This window comes from Triplophysa dalaica, chromosome 15, assembly GCF_015846415.1.
Source record: "Triplophysa dalaica isolate WHDGS20190420 chromosome 15, ASM1584641v1, whole genome shotgun sequence".
Classification (NCBI taxonomy): domain Eukaryota; kingdom Metazoa; phylum Chordata; class Actinopteri; order Cypriniformes; family Nemacheilidae; genus Triplophysa; species Triplophysa dalaica.
The window spans coordinates 15665455-15687855 of NC_079556.1; the positions used below are offsets into that span (position 1 = coordinate 15665455).

General features: G+C 42.1%; 1 protein-coding gene across 2 annotated transcripts in view; it reads left to right on the forward strand.

Annotated features, from left to right (window-relative positions):
• Nucleotides 1–22401, forward strand: part of LOC130436676 (leucine-rich repeat and fibronectin type-III domain-containing protein 2) — a 229961-nt gene that overhangs the window by 203083 nt on the left and 4477 nt on the right. For both annotated transcript variants that reach the window (XM_056767552.1, XM_056767553.1), the window contains exon 2: nucleotides 4549–5944. In XM_056767552.1, coding sequence (XP_056623530.1) covers nucleotides 4569–5944 — 1376 coding nt within the window. In that variant the 5' untranslated portion in view covers nucleotides 4549–4568. The remainder of the gene's footprint in view (nucleotides 1–4548; nucleotides 5945–22401) is intronic.

Below are 22401 nucleotides of genomic sequence, written 5' to 3' on the forward strand. Positions count from 1 at the left end.
TGAATAAAGATGATGCCTGACAAGTAGTTATGAGAGAATTGCCAATGCAGGAAACATACCTTACACAGTGTCCACACCAGACGCGACAAGCGCAACATGACAAAAGCCATTAGAAACGCATTAGAACCCATTGTAACTTCAAAAACTGTCCACACTGGATGCCGTGCGGTGAAACGTGACAAACCCATTAAGAACAAGCAGGTTGTCATGTCGCTTCACGCCTGTCGCGTCAAGTGTAAACTTGGTGTCTGAAAAATTTGTATGCTAAAGGACAAGCTTCTGCTGCATTTAGCCTAATCAGGTTTAAGCTGTCAAAAATGACTAATATCTCCCAGTCGCAAGAATACTTATAAGTTTTCACAATGGTTTGCTGTGTGAATCCTAAATGAATACTGAACTGGAGTTTTAGTTAATATGGAATATCTGAGTTGATCGGACATAGGGTGAGAATAAAATCAAACCAAACTAGCACAAATGTTTAGGTTTTTTTTCCCCCTGTTATATCAAGATTAATTTTGTTATTTTTCTACACTGTTTGCACTTGCAAGACTAATGTGTCGGACCATCATTCAATTTTACTTTCGGCTTTATATGCATTCTTTTCATAATGGATTTTGCCTATGAAGAACCAGAGGGGAAAGTGTGATGACACTTATTAACCAAACTTCATATTTCAGAAAATGTAATGAATTAATTGAAATACACTCAACTAAAGGATTATTAGGAACACTATACTAATACTGTGTTTGACCCTCTTTCGCCTTCAGAACTGCCTTAATTCTACGTGGCATTGATTCAACAAGGTGCTGAAAGCATTCTTTAGAAATGTTGGCCCATATTGATAGGATAGCATCTTGCAGCTGATGGAGATTTGTGGGATGTACGAAGCTCCCATTCCACCACATCCCAAAGATGCTCTATTGGGTTGAGATCTGGTGACTGTGGGGGCCATTTTAGTACAGTGAACTCATTGTCATTTTCAAGAAACCAATTTGAAATGATTCAAGCTTTGTGACATGGTGCATTATCCTGCTGGAAGTAGCCATCAGAGGATGGGTACATGGTGGTCATAAAGGGATGGACATGGTCAGAAACAATGCTAAGGTAGGCCGTGGCATTTAAACGATGCCCAATTGGCACTAAGGGGCCAAGAAAACATCCCCCACACCATTACACAACCACCATAATTGCATTAATAAGAAATTGAACAGGTCTTCCTAGTAATCCTTTAGGTGAGTGTAGGTCATTGGGATCTGGTAAATAAAAAATATTTTTGCTCAAAAGACACACTACTTGCCGTAATGTGGGAAGTCTGGTTCAGTGGGAGATTATAGACCAGATCATTAGGTGCATAATTTAGAAAATTTCCAGATCAAATAAAATATTGCTTAAATGTAGGGCTGCAACAACGAATCAATTAAATCGATAAAAATCGATTACTAAAAGAGTTGGCAACGAATTTCATCATCGATTCGTTGTGTCGCGCGACGCGGAGACGTTTGATTATTTAAAAAAAAAAACTTTATTTGAGCGCGGAGCGGAGTGAACACACTCGGTCTCTCTCGCGCACTGATGCTAGCAGAGTTCGGCGCATCATAGACAGGTCGGGGCAAAAAAAAAACCAAGCGGAGGAAGACACATGGCGGAGGCAGAGAAATCCGCGCGACCCAAGTCATCCCAGGTGTGGGAGCATTTCACACTAAATTAACAGAAAAAGTGTGTTAACTACAAAATATGCAAAAGCGACATGGCGGGAGCAACACGGCAATGATCCAGCACCTGAAACGTAAAGATGTTGGACTCTTTAATGAGGAGGAAGGGAGTTCAACATGTTACCCCTCGCCTTACTCTTGCATGGGTAGAAACCCTTGGGCTTTAAAGTACACACAAGGGGACAAGGTTTTCCAAAAAAATTAGAATTTATTGGAGACAGAGTTTATGAAAACAACAGATAAATTCTTCCATCGAAGACAAAACATGTAACAAATGTTTTCCTTCCCTCTCTCAACAGGTATAATTTATCTTTGGCCAAACCCAGATACAATGGCAGCCTAAACACAGGATCACTCCAGACCCAAAGTAATTCATATGCCAAGTCCCCAAACTCATAATACAATTCAAACAAAAACAAATAACATAAAACATGCCGAAAGCAACACCACACCAAACCACACACAAGAGAGTAGCCCATGTGCGGTAGGTACCAATGTTGTCTGGAGCATGTCCTAATGGCCAGACAATGCAAGACTGGGAAGGGACATAAACCAACAAACAAAAGAAAAAAAAGAAAAGAAATCCCCTCACTGGTAAGTCCAATACACCACAATCGTAGCCTTTAGCTAGATTGGAAACATACGCCACCCACGTACAGGGACGAACCAGCGAAGGGAAAACCGAACCAAAACCAAAAACAGGAGGAACAGCAAACAACTACATCTACTACAAAGAAACACAGAAATACACTTTATTATTCAAATAACAATACAAATATTTATTTTAAATCATACCTTTAAAAGCCTTTCAACCCTAAAACTGCATAAAAACAGTTTCAGTTACCTGCAACACTGCCATCACCACTGACCCGATTTCCTCAAACCACCCAGCATTACCGTTGGTCTATGAGGTTGTGACACACGTATCTACATTTAAAAAGATTTGTGACTTAACACAGGGCTGTGTGACCATGAAAACAACATTCACTTAGCCTACCTGATCAGGGCACAAACGACAATGAGAGCACACCCACGCACTTGCGATCCAGACAAACGGACCGGACCTCATATTTTGGCGTCCTCTCCAATAGCCGCTTATAAACCCCCAACCATGTACTCAGCCACGCCCTACACAAAAAAGAAGCTAGCTCACCGGCTACAAACAGCAGGTTAAATCACTACAGAATCCTACTTTTTTTGCGTTTTGAATTGAGGAACGTAATGTCCCTGGTGCAGGTGTTTACTCGTTATCCAGCTTGACAAGCATGGCAAGTTAGCGTTAGCTCCCTAATAACAGTAGTAAAGCAGGGATGGTTTAGTTTCTTTGCACTTTGCATTGCAAGACTAAAGACACGTTTTTATTAAAAAAAGCTTTTCTTAATTAGTAATTTTGTCTCGTGTCAAGATTATTGACAAGAAAAATGGCCTGAGAAAATAAGGTGATGCTTAAACTTCTGTTTGAGATTATATCTCATTAATATTATTTTTCGTACCCCATTGGCAGATCATTTTGCTTGTTTTGAGCAAACAATCACTTAATTTTGAGGTGTTTTTTCAGAAAACAAGACATAATTTCTTATGCTATTTCATGTGTCTAGTAAATGTATCTTGATTTAAGGTTTTTTTTATAGTTGGACTGACAACAGGACAAAACTACTAAATTAGAAAAGCAATTTATGCAGTGTATATTCTGTGCCTTGTAGGTTATTATTATAGGTTATTATTGACAAATATGTGTGTGTGTTGTACTTTTTAATTTAATTTTAAAGTTCTTTTATAGCACTTGGTCATCTTAAGCTGTGTTTAAATGTGGTGTATAAATCAACCTTACACTTTCTACAATGATGTTAATAATTTAATGAATAAGCTTTAAGTGAACTTGAGAGAGCGAGAGAGAGAGTGTGTGAGTGTGTGTGTGTGTGCGTGTGTGTGTGTGTGTGTGTGTGTGAGAGTTTGTGCATCTGCTAGTGTGTGTGTCTGCAGTGTAGTTTAGAGAACAAGATCTGACATTCCAACAAATCCTGCTAAATTTTCTGATTTGTATTGTTCTTTATTTTTCATAAATTATTAATTGTTCTGGCAGCTCAGGTAGCAGTTTATTTAAAAAAAAAATTGCCAAACATGTGTTTGTTTTTTGTTTTAGTCAACACTATTATTTTATTTTATTATTATTATAACAGCTCAGGGATGATCAAGGAGCAACATGTTTGTGCAATTTCTGAAGATTTTAGTTCTGTTTTTGAATAAAGGGTTGGAAATGAATGCTTTTCTTGGTTTTGGTTTTAATCCGATTCATCGATTAATCGAAAATAAAAATAAAAAAATAACAACCAATAGATTAATCGATTATTAAAATAATCGTTAGTTGCAGCCCTACTTAAATGTAATATATGGCTCGCTATTACTTAATTTTTCTTTCTTTGAATGTGTCAGTTCTTGAATATTAGTAGTTGTTGAGAGAGAAATTGCTTGATGCCAACAGATGGGATTTTCTTTTTTCAGTTATCCTAAGTTTACTTTTTTCCATTTGTGATGCTTCAGTGTTGTCTTTAATGTCATCGTTTGTACTACAGTCACGTTCAGCTATTAGAAAGATTTTCAACCTAATTATTTTGTGTATTTTGTTTCTTTATTATTTTTCTTCTGTTTATATTACTTCAGTCTGTATCATTGATATGCAGTTAATGTACTGCGGAATTCAAATAGGACACAGCATCAAACTGTCAAACAATATAAGAGTTTACAAACTCATACATAACTTACTATATGTATTAAGGAAATCTGGTGTGTGTATGTTTAGGAGGATCTAACCACTATTTTCATGTCATCTTTCCAGGTAACTGTATGTGATTTACCATGGCCAAGGTGCTCTGCAGCCTCCTTCTCTTGGGAAGCGCAGTTATGATAACAACCGCCTGCCCTAAATATTGCATCTGTCAAAACCTCTCTGAGTCCTTTGGTACACTATGTCCATCCAAAGGTCTGCTGTTTGTGCCCCCTGACATTGACAGAAGAACTGTGGAATTACGATTGGGAGGAAACTACATTATTCAAATCACCCTGCTGGACTTTACCAATATGACTGGCCTTGTGGACCTCACACTGTCCCGGAACACCATCAGCTTCATCCAGCCCTTCTCATTTGTGGATCTGGAAACCCTACGTTCGCTGCACCTGGACAGCAACCGGTTGACTGAGCTAGGACCAAATGTCCTACGGGGCTTAGTGAACTTGCAACACCTCATTCTCAACAACAACCAACTTACACGCATCTCCAAAGAGGCTTTTAATGACCTACTGCTCACCCTGGAGGACCTAGATCTATCCTACAACAACCTGTGGAATGTGCCTTGGGAGGCCATCCGTAAAATGCTTAACCTACACCAGCTGAATCTTGACCACAACCTTATTAGCCACATTGATGAAGGCACTTTTACTGACCTTGAAAAGCTAGCAAGGCTGGACCTCACATCGAACCGTCTCCAAAAACTTCCACCCGATCCAATCTTTGCTCGATCACAGAGCAACACCATTCTGAGTACACCTTTTGCTCCAATCTTGTCTCTCAGCTTTGGTGGGAACCCACTTCACTGTAACTGTGAAATTCTATGGTTGCGTCGTCTAGAGCGGGAGGACGATATGGAAACATGTTCCTCCCCTTCAAGCCTAAAAGGTCGATACTTCTGGTATGTGCGTGAGGAAGAGTTTATTTGTGAGCCACCTTTAATTACACAACACACTCATAAGTTATTGGTATTGGAGGGGCAGACAGCCAGCTTACGTTGCAAGGCTGTGGGCGACCCCATGCCACTCATACACTGGGTTGCTCCAGATGACCGTCTAATCAGTAACTCATCCACGGCTACAGTCTATGAAAATGGCACATTAGACATTATGATCACCGCTGCTAAGGATTATGGCACATTTACATGTATTGCGGCAAATGCTGCAGGAGAATCAACAGCTTCAGTTGAGCTCTCCATCATTCAGCTTCCACACCTTAGCAATGGAGCTAACCGCACATCCCAGCCAAAGTCAAGGCTGTCTGACATCACCAGCTCAGCTAAAACCAGCAAAGGAGAGACCAAAGCCCAACCAGAGCAGGTAGTGTCAGTGTCAGTGGTCACTGCAGTCTCCGCTCTGATCAAGTGGACAGTTAGCATAGTGGCACCCAAAGTTAAAATGTACCAGCTCCAGTACAACTGTTCAGAGGATGATGTCCTGATTTACAGGTAAAGATGGCTTTTCTTTAAACCACTCCTAATACATTCAAGCTAGGAATTCAGTCCGACCTGTTTTAGTTTCTTTATTCGCTCCAGTTAGTACATATGTTGTACAAATATAAATTAAAATAATATATATCTTTTTAACAGTTAACCAAAAGAGCAACTGACAATCTGTATTTCTATTTTCTTGTGAAATATATTTTTGGTACTTGATAGTGATGAGGAAAAAATGCTGATCTTGCAGTTCAAAAAATTGCTCAGAAAAAGAAGGTCCAGTTGTCAAAGATTTTACTTTATTTGTTCAAGTCAAACAAAGTGAGATGTTTCCCAAAAGCATCTGAAAATCAGGTGTTTTCCAACCTCTAGGTATAGTGAAACTACTCAGAGGTGTTTCCTTTCGAAACCAATCAGGTAAATTCCAGCTATCTCTTAATATTTATTATCCAACTGTCCTTGCCTGCCACCATTATTTCTAGGCAACAAGGTTTGTTGTCTAATATGGTGGAATTTCAACCTTGACTCATTTTAAAAAAAATAAGTTGTGTTATAATGCATCATAAGCTTGACTTAATTGGGTCAGGCCTTTAAAACATCCCTGGATTTTGTATTGCTGAAAATGATTAAAACATATATTTATTCTGTCATGCATAAATATGTTGATTCTATCATTTTCCATCATGCATAAGTATATTGATTCTATCATTCAAACAATCTTGATTCTAATACTCATCTAAGATAATGTAATGCTCATCTAAGTTAATATGATTTCTGATTTACTAACACAACTATGTTACAAACATTCCTCTGAATACTTCTTCATAACCGGGGTAAATAACAGTCCCCATAGTATACAGGATATGATCAAAATTATACACAATAATAGTTGTTTTATTTGGATATAAAGCCATAACACTTCATTACAGTTTCAATTAAGCTCAAAATTAGTGGTCAATTAAGGTTGAAGTTAACTGCTAAGACACTTTATCTTTTATCTCTCTGTGTGAAATTAAGAATAATGTTTAGAAATCTCTTTTATCACTGTGCCTACATTTATTAATCATCATTAACAGTGTAATATAGCACATGTTTTTTTACACTTTTGTCTCTCTTTCTTTGATTTTTACCATTAAATACCAAATACCCGTAGGTATGTTTCTTCCTCTTGTCTCGAAAGAAACAATGTTAACATGTGCTGGCTCAAACAAGGGAAAAACTATTAATCACACAGGTTTGAGTGGAAAGAGGTTGTTAAGCTGTCCCCTTTAAATTTAGCATCTTCCCCTGTGATGGTAAGGCAATTATGATTGAGTAATGGACTAACAGGAGCAAAAGCGTACAGTTTTCAATGTGTCAAGCAGCAATGTTAGATTTAGTATGGTTTTAGCACATTAAAACAAGTCAATTCATTGGCAAGAAGAAGTGATGCTGGACAAAGCTTTATCTCATATTAGTATTCTCACTGCTGCCACTAACGTTTTCTTGTTTTCCAAAAATAATATGCAAATACTATTAAAACAAGATAACTTCACATGATTTTAATAGCGTATGCCTTTGTAGTAGAGTAGGCGGGGCGAGACCGTGGTTCGAGTCCGGTGAGTAATTGTGAATTAGCGCCAGCTGTGCGCACACCGGGCTCGAATCACGTAGGAGATGGGAGCATAAAAGGAACGAGCGACCGGACCGTCGAGGAGAGAGGACCGGGCCCGAACTTATGTTATGTTTGTATTTATATTATGTTTTGTTCGCCGGCGGTCGTCCGTGAGGGGCCGCCGGCTGTTATATTACTTTATTAAATGTTTAAATGTTTGCCGGTTCCCGCCTCCTTCCTTCCATTTTATTGAGATTTGTTACAGCCTTAAATTAATGTTATTTTTTTGACAAAACATTTAGTGAGGTTTATGCTTACTACAACAAAACAAAAAGCTAAATATTTATTTATTTATTATTTTATTGTTGTGTAAATGAATAATCCACAACATATATTTACAATGCATTATTTCTAATGCAATTTGGTTGACCATTTTTGTCATGATTCCGCTATCATGTCATGTTTATTCTTGGTCTTGCAGCGAAGTCATGGTATAGCCTTTGGGTTTTGTGTTAGAAAGACATGGCTTTATTTATATATTGGCTTGCCATGTGCTTTCTCATGTCTCGTCTGTGTTTCCCGCCATCTCGTTTTCTTGTTACCTTCCCATTAGTGTTTCATTACCCACACCTGCCCCTTGATAATTATCCTGTCTGTCTCCCCTTTAAAACATCCTCATGTTCATTGTCTTGTGCTCTTGGATTGTAACTTGTCTCTTGTCGCTGTCTATGCAAGATCGTGAAGCTGTGTCTTGTGCCCGTACCCTGAAGCCTGTGTTTTGCCCCGAAGCCTGTGTTTTGCCCCGAAGCATGTGTTTTGCCCCGAAGCATGTGTTTTCCCCGAAGCCTGTGTTTTGCCCCGAAGCCTGTGTTTTGCCCCGAAGCCTTTGTTTTACCTTGAAGCCTATGTTTTAATGTTATCCTTGTTCCTGTTCTTCGGTGCTTTTGTGTATTCTTAGTAAGTGTAGTCTAGTGTTGTACTAGTGTTTGATTTTCTAGTCTAGTTAGTCCGTGTCCTGGTTTTCGTTTATAGTTTATCCTGTCTTGTTTTGCCCCCTCGTGGGTTTTTGTTTTGCATTTTGTTGAGTCTATGTGGAATAAATATCTGTCTAAACCTGTGAATCTCCGTCTCTGCCTGCACTGGTTCTGCCCCCATTTTCATGTACTTCAGCATTTTAGGTCCTTTTTATATGACTATTAGATCATGCAGATTATAAAATAGATAAAATTGTTGACAGATATGTACATTTATAAAAAGCAGTGAAAGTGACCTATTTTTTCAGATATGGTAACCTATACCTGAAATGTGACCTCTGCATTTAACCCATCCAGTGAGTAGTGACACATGCATTGCAAGTCGTGAACACACGTACACCCGAATCAGTGGGCACCTATTACTGCAGCGCCCGGGGAGCAAATAGGGGTAAGGTTATTACCTGCCGGCCGTGAGGATCGAAGAAAGTTAAGGTTAAAGGTAATACTAAATTGGAAAGTTCAACTATTTAGGCATTATTTAGTCATTGGCTTTGTTGTAAAACTGTATGGCCTTCTTTCTTTATCTGATCACAAAAAAAATATTAATCTTTACTGTAAAACGGCAAATACAGAAAATAAAATATGTCGATAAACATAACAGGTAAACATGAATGCAGTAATGCTGTTTGATTAAAGTCACTTGTTTGCACTTATTTGCAACTATTCTCTTCAATCACAGTGTTCAATGTTTTAACATTAAAGTTAGCTAAATCACTTGTTACAATCAAATATCAACAACAACGTGATTAAATTCGTAAATTACTTACAGTCAAATGTTTTCCAAGAATATACTGTTAAAAGATCTTATATGAGCTGTGCTGCAGAATCATTGTCTCTCTCTTGTGGCCCTGTCCCAAATGGCGCACTTCATGTGGACTTGTGGTCTCGTGGACTTAAATTGCGCATGCTCAGCATGTCTATGAGTCCGTAGCATGTCCCATTTTTCATTTTTACGCTCTGAAGTGTGCTCATCAGCGACCCCTTTGTGCCCTTGATGCAGTCTTCATCGAAGCCCGCACTGCAGCAGGATCCACACAATTTACAACCCAGAAGTCTTTGCGAAAGCCCAATCACAGAAAGGATGGGAGGAAAGTCGTTGGATGCCAGACATATATGTATAAACATGACGGATACATTTTTAAATGTATGTTTGGTAACACTTTATAATAACTGCACGCTATGAATCATTAGTTAAGCATCAGTACATAGTTAATTAATCATTTATGAAGCATTGGCCCCACATTAATAGACATTAGTAAGCAGTTTATAAATACAGCTATAAGTGCTTTGTTCTTGATTTATTAGCATGTATATGTAGCAGGATGTGGCCTGTCGGTTATGGATACTTCGGCTAGGAGGCGCGAATGGGTGGCCTAAGGCCGAGGCACGTAAGCGACCAGCTGGTTACTAATTATTGCAATCAGAATTATTGCAATCAGCGTGATGATAAAAGCGGAATGCATGCGCCATTGGGAAACGATAGCTGTTCCGAGCCAGCAGCGGATGGTCGAGAGTGCGTTCGGGGGATTCGTGAAGTGCGGGTCATTTTCTACTTATCTTGAACTACCTAGGTAGGAGATGTTTTCTTGTTTGGCATGGGTTGCGTTAGCTATTCGTGATCTTCTTTTGTTACGTTTTGCAGTGGGAGGTCCTAATACCAAACGGCCGTGTCAATAGGTTTGCTCAATGTAGCAGCCAGAGGCGTGTCCTTGTTACAGATCTTAAGGCGGTTTGTTGGGAGCTGTGTGGACCCACACTGTGCTGCTGTTTTGTTCTAGTTTTGATTTGTTTTAGTTACGTTTTGTTTCTGTTGATTTGCTTTATATTGGGTTGCGTTGATTTTGTTTTACTGATGACATCCGAAATGTTATATGCTGGGTTCCCTCATCGTTCTGCTTCCTTTGGATTATGCAATGTTCACGAGATCTAATATATTTTCCTGTTCTACAAGCGGCTCAGGACAGTGGCGCAATTAGTGCTGCGGCCCGTGTAAGAAGCTGGACATATGGTATGGGGTCTTATTCCTTCTTTTGCCGTGATTGAAGTGCCGTGACATACACGCGTGTTTATTAATTTGGTTGGGTTAGGCACCGTGGAGTGTGTGGTTTCACCCTAACCATATGAGCAACCTTCTTCGGCCGTTGTCTTCCGTTCGCCACAGACTGGGTTTGCTATGTGAACATTGATCATCTCGCAATTGACTGCGAGTGACTAAAGGGTATCTGTAATTAATTGTTTCATGACTATGTATATGATTTGATTACATTGTATAATTGAGAGGGTGTAACTAAAGTGTACCTGTAACTACTATAATTGTGTATCAGTGTTTTATGATTACGTGTAAAAAGGACCTGATTAAGCTCTAGAATTGATTATAGGTAACTAAAAGGTATCTGTGAATCAATTTGCTCTGTGTGGTGATTATATATATTTGATCTGTGGTTTTTACCTGATTGTGCCGTTTTGGCAATTCTTTTAGAATAATAAATTAAAACTTGACTCATACATGTCTCTTCATCCTTCCGGGTCACTGTGAACTTGTGCGCCCTTAGTGGTCTGGTTGCTTATGTCCTGGGGAGAAGGTCCCTAGGTGGCGTAGTTGGCTATTTTAAACATTAAGACAAACTGCCCGCCGGTTACAAACTGGCGTAGTCGGCAGGATGTGTACCCAGTGAAGTTTGAGACCTGTATGGGTTAAGTCTTGGCTCTTTTATTTATATATATATTTTTTTTGGTGTTCATTTTTTGTTTTTTTTTGTTTGACAAAACAGCAGTAGATCCCCCGGGTGGTTTATTTCAGTTTTTTTTTTTTGGGGGGGTAAAGATGGCAGAAGAGCTGCAAAACTTACAGGCACTGGTAGATCGGTTAGAGGTTGAAAATGCACGTTTGCGCCAAGGGGTGGCAGTAACCGCCTCGCTTGGTGATGGTGTATCAAGGTCCATACAGCCCCCTGGTGTTTCCCCCATTGCCGAAAGAGTCGTTTATGTTCCTCGAGAAAGGCGGTGTCCAATGTTTAGAGGCAGGGGTGGGGTAAGCTTAAACGAGTGGGTGGAAGAAGTAGAGGCTAGCCTGCGTTCCCGTCGTCTTTCTGCGAGCGATCAAGCATATTTTATGTACGACCATTTAGAAGGTGAGGCAAGGGAGGAGATTAAGTATCGGGATCGAGTGGAGAGGGAGGATCCTGAAAGGATTCTCGCTATTTTTCGGGAGCTCTATGGGCGTTCCCACTCCCATATTGCCCTACAGGAAGCTTTCTTCTCTCGAAAGCAGCAGGACGTTGAGTCATTGCAGGAGTTCTCACATGCTCTGCTGTGTTTGATGGAGGAAGCTAAACAGAGTGCCCCTCATCCTATGTCTAATGCGGAAATGTTGTTACGTGATCAATTTGTAGAATATGTATCTGATTGTGCCCTTCGCAGAGAGCTTAAACGTTACATACGTGATAAACCCGACTCTACGTTGTTAGATGTGCGAGGAGAGGCTATTCGATGGGAACGTGAGGGTATGGCGGGTAGCCGGGACCGCAGCCACTCTTTACCCACAGCTCATGGGTTTCATTGCGGTGTCCAGGGGGGTAGATTTACTTCCGGTGATCACACTAGGGCAGAATTTGTCGAGTTGAAAGCGATTTTGAAACGACAGCAAGGGCAATTAGATCAACTTACTCAGAATTTTGCAATGTTACAATCTCAGCGTAACCTGAGTCAGCCTGGCCGGAGGGGTTCAATTATGTGTAGACGGTGCCAGAAGCCGGGGCATTATGCCAGCGAGTGTGACGGACAGCGTGTTTCTCTTCGATCCTTGTCCTCTTCTAGCACGCAGCCTCGTGAGGGTGCTTTTGGCTCTCCGGCTCAGCCGTCGGAAAACTAATACCCTCCGTGCTGTTGAGCCGTAGTTCGGATGGGGATACCACTGGCTCGTTGTCTCATCTTGAAAGGGAGTTTATGCCCCGATTGATGTCGTGTTGCCCTAAATGTGGATGTAGTTTTGGGTGGGGTTAAGGTTCCATGTTTGGTGGACACTGGTTCTATGGTGTCCACCATAACTGAAAGTTTCTTTGCTAGGCACTTTGGGGCGTTGGGGGTAGCTCAGCTTCAGTCCTGCCATTGGTTGCAGCTTCAGGCTGCCAATGGCCTGGCTATACCTTACCGTACCTAGAGTTAGATGTGGAGCTTTGTGGTAAGGTCTTGTCAGGGCGAGGGGTATTAGTAGTTAAAGATCCTCCAGGGGGGTGTGCCTAGGGCCCCGGGGGTGGTGGGGATGAACATTTTGAAAGAGTGCTACGCCGAGTTGTTCGGAGAGTATGGCCCTTCCTTGTTTGATGCTCCGTCGGTACGGGAAGCCCATGGTTTAGTTCGGCGGGCCCTACAGCAGTGGCATTATGCCCAGGTTAAACCCCTAGCAAGTGTAGTGGGTGATGTACGAGTGCGTAGGGGGAGAATTTGTCGTGTTCCTGGAGGTTCCCTTAAATTAGTCCCTGCTACGTGCTCGTCTCACTTTGGGGGTTGTACAGTGTTATTTGAGCCCCCCAGTACTGGATTCCCTGCTGGATTGTTGGCCTCCCCTTCCCTGGTTACAGTGGTGGGTGGCACCGTATACGTCCTGGTGGTTAACGTGGGGACTACAGATATTTTGCTCCATCCGCGGACGGTTATTGGTACTCTCATGATGACCAGTGTGGTTAGTTTACCGAATGAGGTCAAGGAGGTTAGGACCCTTACTGCTACAGTGTCTTCCTGTGAGGCATTTAGTGCCCAAGAGAGTATTAACACCATTGATCTCTCTCCCCTTTCAGCCCCAGATCAGGACGCGGTTAGGTCTCTGTTGAGTAGATATAGTTCAGTTTTCTCTGCGCATGACACTGATTTGGGTTGTACTACCTTAATTTCACATGATATTCCTTTACTGGATGATATTCCCGTTAGGCAAAGATATCGCCGTATCCCTCCTTCAGAGTATGAACTAGTGAAGGCGCATATAAATCAGTTGTTGGAGGCACAGATCATCCGGGAGAGTAATAGCCCCTATGCCTCCCCCATTGTACTAGTTAAGAAAAAGGATGGCAGTCTTCGGATGTGCATGGACTATCGGCAGCTAAATGGGAAGACCAGAAAGGATGCTTTCCCACTTCCCAGGATAGAAGAATCTCTTGATGCCTTGGCAGGGGCACAGTGGTTTTCTACCATGGACTTGGCTAGTGGCTATAATCAAGTACCAGTTACGGAGGCTGATAAACCTAAAACGGCATTTTGTACTCCATTTGGCCTTTTTGAGTGGAATCGCATGGCCTTTGGCCTTTGTAATGCCCCAAGTACCTTTCAGAGACTGATGGAGAGAATGTTCGGCGCACAACATTGCCAGTCCTTGCTGCTGTATCTGGATGATGTCATTGTGTTCTCATCTTCTATTGCAGAGCACTTAGAGCGGATAGAAGTGGTGCTGGCACGACTGAAACGTGAAGGCCTGAAAGCTAGGTTGGAGAAATGCTCGTTTTTTAAACGGGAAGTGGGTTACCTGGGACATGTCATTTCCAATGCTGGTGTTGCTACAGACTCTAAGAAGATTGAAGCTGTGGCCCAGTGGCAGAGACCTACCTCCGTGTCCGAGTTGAGGTCTTTTCTTGGTTTCGCAAGCTATTACAGGCGGTTTGTGGAGGGCTTTGCAGCGTTAGCAGCCCCCCTCCATCGCCTGGTGGCAGAAGTCATGGGTTCCAAGAAGAGGAAGGGGTCGGGGAGAAGTGTGTCTACTGCTTGGACAGAGGAGTGTGAGGAGAGTTTTGAAGGTCTTAAAGGCAAGCTCACAACCGCCCCGGTTTTGGCCTATGCCAACTTCTCTCAACCATTTATCCTGGAAGTGGATGCAAGCCATCGTGGCCTTGGTGCAGTGTTGTCGCAGGAGCAGGAGGGCAAGGTTAGGCCTGTGGCTTATGCTAGTAGAGGTTTGAGGCCAGCGGAACGTAATATGTCCAATTATAGCTCCATGAAACTGGAATTCCTGGCGCTAAAGTGGGCCATGTCCGAAAAGTTCAGAGAGTATCTGCTCGGTCAAACTTGCATTGTTTATACGGACAATAACACTTTAAGTTATCTGGCTACAGCAAAGTTGGGGGCCACCGAGCAGCGCTGGGTCACCCAGTTATCGGCGTTTGATTACGTTATTAAGTACAGGCCTGGCCGAGCTAATGGAAAATGCGGATGCTCTTTCGCGACAATACGTCGAGTCCAGAGAAGTGGGGGCTTTAGGGGACCGCTCTGTGGCCACCTTCCAATGTCAAGTCCCGGTGGAGCTAGTCACTCAGGTTACACAGGCAGCTATCTTGGCGTTGCCTCGTCAGACCCCTGCTGCTTTACGTGCCCTGCAGGTAGAGGACCCAACGATCGGAGAGGTGCAAGTCTTCTGGGAGAAAGGATACCTACCAACAGCTGATGAGCAACGACGACTTACTCAGCCAGTTCGGTCACTACTCCGACAGTGGGATCGTTTGGTGGAACAAGAAGGGGTGCTTTACCGACGTATTTTGCGCCCAGATGGTGGCGAAGAGGTGCTCCAGTTACTCCTCCCTGGGTCTTTGAAGAATGAGGTACTTACCCAGTTACATCAGGGGCACGGGCATCAAGGTATCGAACGAACTTTGGAGTTGACTCGTCAGCGGTGCTATTGGCCAGGGATGTCCTCGGACGTGAAGCTGTGGTGCCAGGAGTGCGAGCGTTGTCAGGCTGCTAAAGACGCCCATCCAACTGCCCATTCGTACATGGGTCACCTCCTTGCATCCCGCCCAAATGAGGTGCTGGCTATTGACTTTACCCTCCTTGAGCCTGCTCAGAATGGCGTAGAGAATGTGCTCGTCATCACGGACGTCTTTTCAAAATTTACACAGGCAATCCCTACTCGAGATCAACGGGCTTCTACGGTGGCGCAGGTGTTGGTGACCGAATGGTTTTATAAATTTGGGGTGCCCAGTCGTCTTCATTCCGATCAGGGGCGAAGCTTTGAGAGCACGTTGGTCCAGCAACTTTGTGGCCTGTACGGCGTTACCAAGTCACGCACTACCCCGTACCACCCTGCTGGCAACGGACAATGTGAACGGTTCAATAGGACCCTGCATAATCTTCTGCGCACGTTGCCCGCAACCAGGAAGAGAGATTGGACAGTTTGCTTACCCCAGCTTCTGTTCTGTTACAATACGACTCCCCATCAATCGACTCGTGAATCTCCATACTTCTTGATGTTTGGTCAGGATCCCAGGCTCCCTGTTGATTTCCTGTTGGGCAGAGTGGGGGACCCCTAAGTGGGAGGAGTACACGATTGGGTTGTGGAGCATAAAGCACGACTGGAGGTGGCTTTTGAGGGGGCCTCATATCGGATGAAGATGGCAGCGGCATCTCGGAAAAGGAGCCATGATCAAAAGATTCGCGATGGTTCTCTAAAGGAGGGGCTGTTGGTGCTGTTGCGTGACCATTCCAAGCGAGGCCGTAACAAGATTCAAGATCGCTAGAGTTCTGTGCCGTATCGGATTATGAGAGCCCCGGCAGAGGGAGGAGCCGTATATACTGTAGCCCCCGTACACGATACAACCGCGACAAAGAATGTTCACCGTACCCAGTTGAAAGAGTATGTGACTCGCCAGGGCGTAGAGGCAGGTTTGGATGCGGATAGCCGAGTGGAGGAGGCGCCGCATTCAGAGGAAGATGATCTGGATGACTGCCTGGTCTTGGTCTCCGACCCGACGGCTGTCTGCAGGACTCCCATTCAGGAGGTATTGGCCTCTGTGCCTATTCCAACTCACAGTTTAGGGAACCAAGTGGACAGGGTCCGGGACACCCAGGTCCAGGATGGGAATATGGGCTTGAGAAGGACTTTACGGGCCACGGCTGGCCAACACCCCAACCTGTATCGATTGCCTAGGACAGTGCAGGGGGGGGGGGAGTGGGGGCTGTGAATTCTCAGATGATTGTGCCCAATGTAACTCCTTTTTCATCTTCGAAATAGAGTTGATGGTTAGCTGTATATCGTCGGGACGACGATTCAATGGGTGGGGAAGATTGTAGCAGGATGTGGCCTGTCGGTTATGGATACTTCCGCTAGGAGGCGCGAATGGGTGGCCTAAGGCCGAGGCACGTAAGCGACCAGTTGGTTACTAATTATTGCAATCAGAATTATTGCAATCAGCGTGATGATAAAAGCGGAATGCATGCGCCATTGGGAAACGATAGCTGTTCCGAGCCAGCAGCGGATGGTCGAGAGTGCTTTCGGGGGATTCGTGAAGTGCGGGTCATTTTCTACTTATCTTGAACTACCTAGGTAGGAGATGTTTTCTTGTTTGGCATGGGTTGCGTTAGCTATTCGTGATCTTCTTTTGTTATGTTTTGCAGTGGGAGGTCCTAATACCAAACGGCCGTGTCCATAGGTTTGCTAAATGTAGCAGCCAGAGGCGTGTCCTTGTTACAGATCTTAAGGCGGTTTGTTGGGAGCTGTGCGGACCCACACTGCGCTGCTGTTTTGTTCTAGTTTTGATTTGTTTTAGTTAAGTTTTTTTTCTGTTGATTTGCTTTATATTGGGTTGCGTTGATTTTGTTTTACTGATGAAATCCGAAATGTTATATGCTGGGTTCCCTCATCGTTCTGCTTCCTTTGGATTATGCAATGTTCACGAGATCTAATATATTTTCCTGTTCTACAAGCGGCTCAGGACAGTGGCGCAATTAGTGCTGCGGCCCGAGTAAGAAGCTGGACATATGGTATGGGGTCTTATTCCTTCTTTTGCCGTGATTGAAGTGCCGTGACATACACGCGTGTTTATTAATTTGGTTGGGTGAGGCACCGTGGAGTGTGTGGTTTCACCCTAACCATATGAGCAACCTTCTTCGGCCGTTGTCTTCCGTTCGCCACAGACTGGGTTTGCTATGTGAACATTGATCATCTCGCAATTGACTGCGAGTGACTAAAGGGTATCTGTAATTAATTGTTTCATGACTATGTATATGATTTGATTACATTGTATAATTGAGAGGGTGTAACTAAAGTGTACCTGTAACTGCTATAATTGTGTATCAGTGTTTTATGATTACGTGTAAAAAGGACCTGATTAAGCTCTAGAATTGATTATAGGTAACTAAAAGGTATCTGTGAATCAATTTGCTCTGTGTGGTGATTATATATATTTGATCTGTGGTTTTTACCTGATTGTGCCGTTTTGGCAATTCTTTTAGAATAATAAATTAAAACTTGACTCATACATGTCTCTTCATCCTTCCGGGTCACTGTGAACTTGTGCGCCCTTAGTGGTCTGGTTGCTTATGTCCTGGGGAGAAGGTCCCTAGGTGGCGTAGTTGGCTATTTTAAACATTAAGACAAACTGCCCGCCGGTTACATATATAATATGCTTAATAATCAAATTTTCATACTTTATTAAGGATGAATTCATCATTTCTAAATTAAGGATTACATTACTTACAAACCAGTTAGTTAGGAGTTGTCAGTGGTTCATGAGATCATTTAGAAAGTGTAAGTAAATGGTTATTAAACTCTTTGAATGCACATTTATACATCTTATTATTCTGACATATAGTAACAGTTTCTTAATTTGTTAATAAATGCTTTTTTAACACACATTCCTGCTGTAATTCATGATTAATAAAGGTAATTATAAAACATTTACTAGTTGTCAGTTAACTATTTTTGTGAGCTCATCTAAAGTGAGGACTATGTATGCCTTGTAAAGCATTTACAAATGAGAGTTAAAGGCTCAGTTATCTTCAATACAGAAATAGGAAAAACACAACACAGAGGGATACAGAACATAGAAATATTTATTTCAAGATTCAAAAGAAATTAAACTGTACAACTGACAACTCCTAACTAACTGATTTGTAAGTAATGTAATCCTTAATTTAGAAATGATGAATTCATCCCTTAATAAAGTATGAAAATTTGATAACTAAGCATATTATATACATGCTAATAAATCAAGAACAAAGCATTTATAGCTGTATTTATAAACTGCTTACTAATGTCTATTAATGTGGGGCCAATGCTTCATAAATGATTAATTAACTATGTACTGATGCTCAACTAATGATTGATAGCGTGCAGATATTATAAAGCGTTACCGTATGTTTTTACAAACATAACTTTCTATTGCATAATGCTCTGGTGGCATATTAACATATGAAATTCAGAACTATAAAAACAGGCAGCTCCTGTCCCAATTTTCCCAAATAACAACAATGGGACAAATGTGGTGGACTTCACACGGCGCTGCGCAGACTGATCAGCGAATGATAACTAAGTACCGCAAGAGTGATTAGAAAGCACCGCTTGCTCTTTCCGGCGTGATGACCTCAAGTCTGTCCCAAAATCCACTCCCACTTACCCTTGTGGACTCGTGCCTAGTGCCCTATAGGTCTGCACTTCCTGATGTCACCAATTGTGGACTCTGAGGAGGTCCACAAGACCAGAGTGTGCCATGTGGGACAGGGCCTATTTCTGAACGCTCTAGAAAATGCACACTTCTTAGATCGCGAAATCAATAAATAGTTATAAAATATTACACAAAAAAGTATTAATTGATTTCTAAGAGCAGAACACAGTGTATGTATTAAATCCAAAAATAAGCATGGAACAACCTGTTTGTATATTGTAAAATCTTTGTTTTATGTGCATGTGATGTCAATATAGCTTTTCTTAAATTTGTATTGTTAAACTTCCAGTTCCCTTCAAACACTAAGTTTCTTTCTGTGTTTTTATTACCCATAAAATCAAATCAGAAATAGGTTGGATGTTGTGAGAGAATTCTTATGCAGATCTGGGAGCACAACTACTAGACACAGAGATATCCAACTTTTGAACTCATTTATTTTAGAAACTACAAGTCTTTATATAGGTACCAAAAGTCATCTGGATGGTTTCATATGTCCAGGGGTTCACATATTGACCAAATAAGGTCCTAGCCCAAGTCTGGGCGAAGTTTTGAAAGACCCCATACTCATATTTGCTATCTGTATAGATGGTAGCTCTTTTCCCTTTTGTTAACTCGCAGGCTCTTGGCAATGCAATTATTTTTGCAGCCTGTGCTGAGTTATGGTTCAGGCGATATGCCTCCACCCTCCTGTGTCATAATGGCATATCCAAACAGATACACTCCATCAGACGGTCTTGAACATGAGCCATCTACGTGAAAATGCCCCCCCCCCATCCAGGGGCGTATCTTTCAGATCGACCCTGGCCGAAGTGGAGCGCTCAATATGATCAATGCAATCATGAGGTACAGTTTCAGTTATCAATGTGGATAAGCCATACAATGACTGAATTGCTGGGCTAGATACCGAAGTGGGCTTAATGGTTACATTTTCTGTGGCTAGCAGCAATGCTTCATAGGCAGACCTCCTCTGGGCCATCATGCGTTGTGTCTTTAAATTGTGCAAATTAACGACCCACCTGATGAGTGGTGTATAAAATCAAAGGATGTGATAAAACAATTTTCTCAGCCATTCTTAGCATCTCCGCCCCAGCAGCCAAAGCAAGAAGACATGCAGGCATTCCATGGACTATTGGGTCTAATTGTCCGGTCAAATAAGAAACAGGACGTGGTTTGCCACCATGCTCTTGGCTAAAAATGCCCACTGCGACACCCATAGCCTCCCCTTCATACAAGTGATACGGCTTTGAAAAGTCTGGCAGGCCCAATGCAGGAGCGCACGTGATAGCAATCTTCAATGCTTAAAAATGTTCTTCTTTTTAAGAAGTCCACTTTAATGAGTCCTTCGGAACCATGCCATGTTGAATGAGACATCGTAGGTTTTTTTCATGATACGCACAGTCAGGTATCCATGCACGGCAATAGTTCACCAATCCCAAAACACTTTGTAGCTGTGTCACAGTTTCAGGAGTTCATATAGTCTTTATCAGCTGCACCCTCTCAGCTGAAATGGCCTTCAGGCCCGGTGGAATGATGTGGCCCAGGTAATGGACTTTGGGTTCAGAATAGTTGGCCCTCAAGTCTTGTGTCAAAGGCCAGCTCGTTCCATCAGCTTTCCTGGTGGGATTGATTGGTGTTTTGTAAGGTGAGTGAGTGGGGACAATAACAACTTGTTAAAAAAAAATTAAATTACCGGTTGAATACCCTCACTCTTTTCAGGTGACAATGGGTATTGATCATGTACACAGGCTTCTGTGTGATCAATATCGCCATGTAAGGGGGTATACCAACAAAGACTGATTCATCTTTATACCGTGACCACAAAGTCGGGTTTACCTCAGCAATGTTCTATTTAAATTGTTTTTGTTCGTCTTTACTTATAAAGTGTGGGATTAATTCCCAAGTTGCATCTGGGACACCTGAAAGCAAAGCAAAATTAATAGAGCTGTCTGAAAATACAATCTCAATGCTAAGTTTAGGCATGAGATCTCTGCCCAAAAGATTAAATGGTGAATTTGAAGTAATTACAAATTAATGAAAGAAAGGCATATGATTAAGTGCCTTTACCTCAATGGCAGGTGTCATGTGACAAATAACTTCAATCCCTGAAACCAGAACAGAGCGCATCGTATGATTTGTGATTGGCCCTTCATAAAATTTAGCAGAAATAGATGAGCACGTAGCACCAGTGTAGATAGTGTAGATAAAGGGAATAGTGTAGATAAAAATAAGATAATCTACCCCATTTACTTTTACATTTTCAATGGATAGTTCATCCGTGCGATTGCTAAAAGAAAAGCAAATCATTGAGTGTGCATCTGGAATGAAATCGCTCTGTGGACACCCCTAAGCATGTTTTGGATTATTTTGTTCATCCAAGACACCTGATATTGATCAGCAGAAGCACTGCCATAAAATGTTGCTTGAGTTTGGTTTATCTGTGGTGCTCGAGGGAGACGTCCGATGTCATGTTCCTGTTTCAGTCTACACTCTCTCTTCCAGTGGCCTGGTTTATCACAATAGCGACACACCCCTGACCTTTTAAGACCGCCCCTATGGTTCCCTCTGGTATGCACCAAAACCACAGCCATTTGCTGTTGAGAAGCTGCCAGCTTAATTTCCGGTTTCAGCTTAAACAGAAAAGAAGTGAAACCACCAGATGCATCTAACTCACAAATGTGTTAGCAAAGTTCTTCAACAGTTTGTTGCATTAAAATTGCAGTCGTTATACTAACCAACCGTGCCAAATCAGGATTCATTATATAAACACGTATTTATAAACAGTGGGAACATTTCACCGCCTACTGGAATACGAGCGTATTCTTCACACACACGTTTAATATGAGAAACAGGAGCAGAACCGGATTCACCCTTAATTTGTTTGGTATTTGTGACATAGGTCAGATCTCTACAAACATGTGCACGAGCTTCTAGAAAGCGTTTAACCTTTTTAAAGGGGTTAACAAAAAGCGTTTATTTAAATACAAGAAACCCAAAACAAAGACCCACGATGGGGTATAACAGCACAAACATGATAATAACAGGACATAGGCTAACTAACATTAAACTGAGATAAACAACATCAGACATAAACTAAACTGAACACTTAATATACTTACTTGACAATTAACGAGCTGGGACAACGAGCAAACAAGCCACATGGCACAAGGTACGAGGATAAAATGAACGAGTACAGGACAATGAAACATGATGACAATTTAAAGGGGAAGAAGTCAAGAAGGGACAGGTGCGGGGTATGAACTAATTAACAATCAATAACAAGACGAAAGGGCAGGAACAGAGACGGGAACTGAGAGAGAGTATTTGGAAGACCGGAGGAGTCAAAATCTCTCACATAAAACATAAGACTTCGTCCTGTATCTGCCCCAAGACCAAGAATAGACATGACATGAAGAGGCAGAC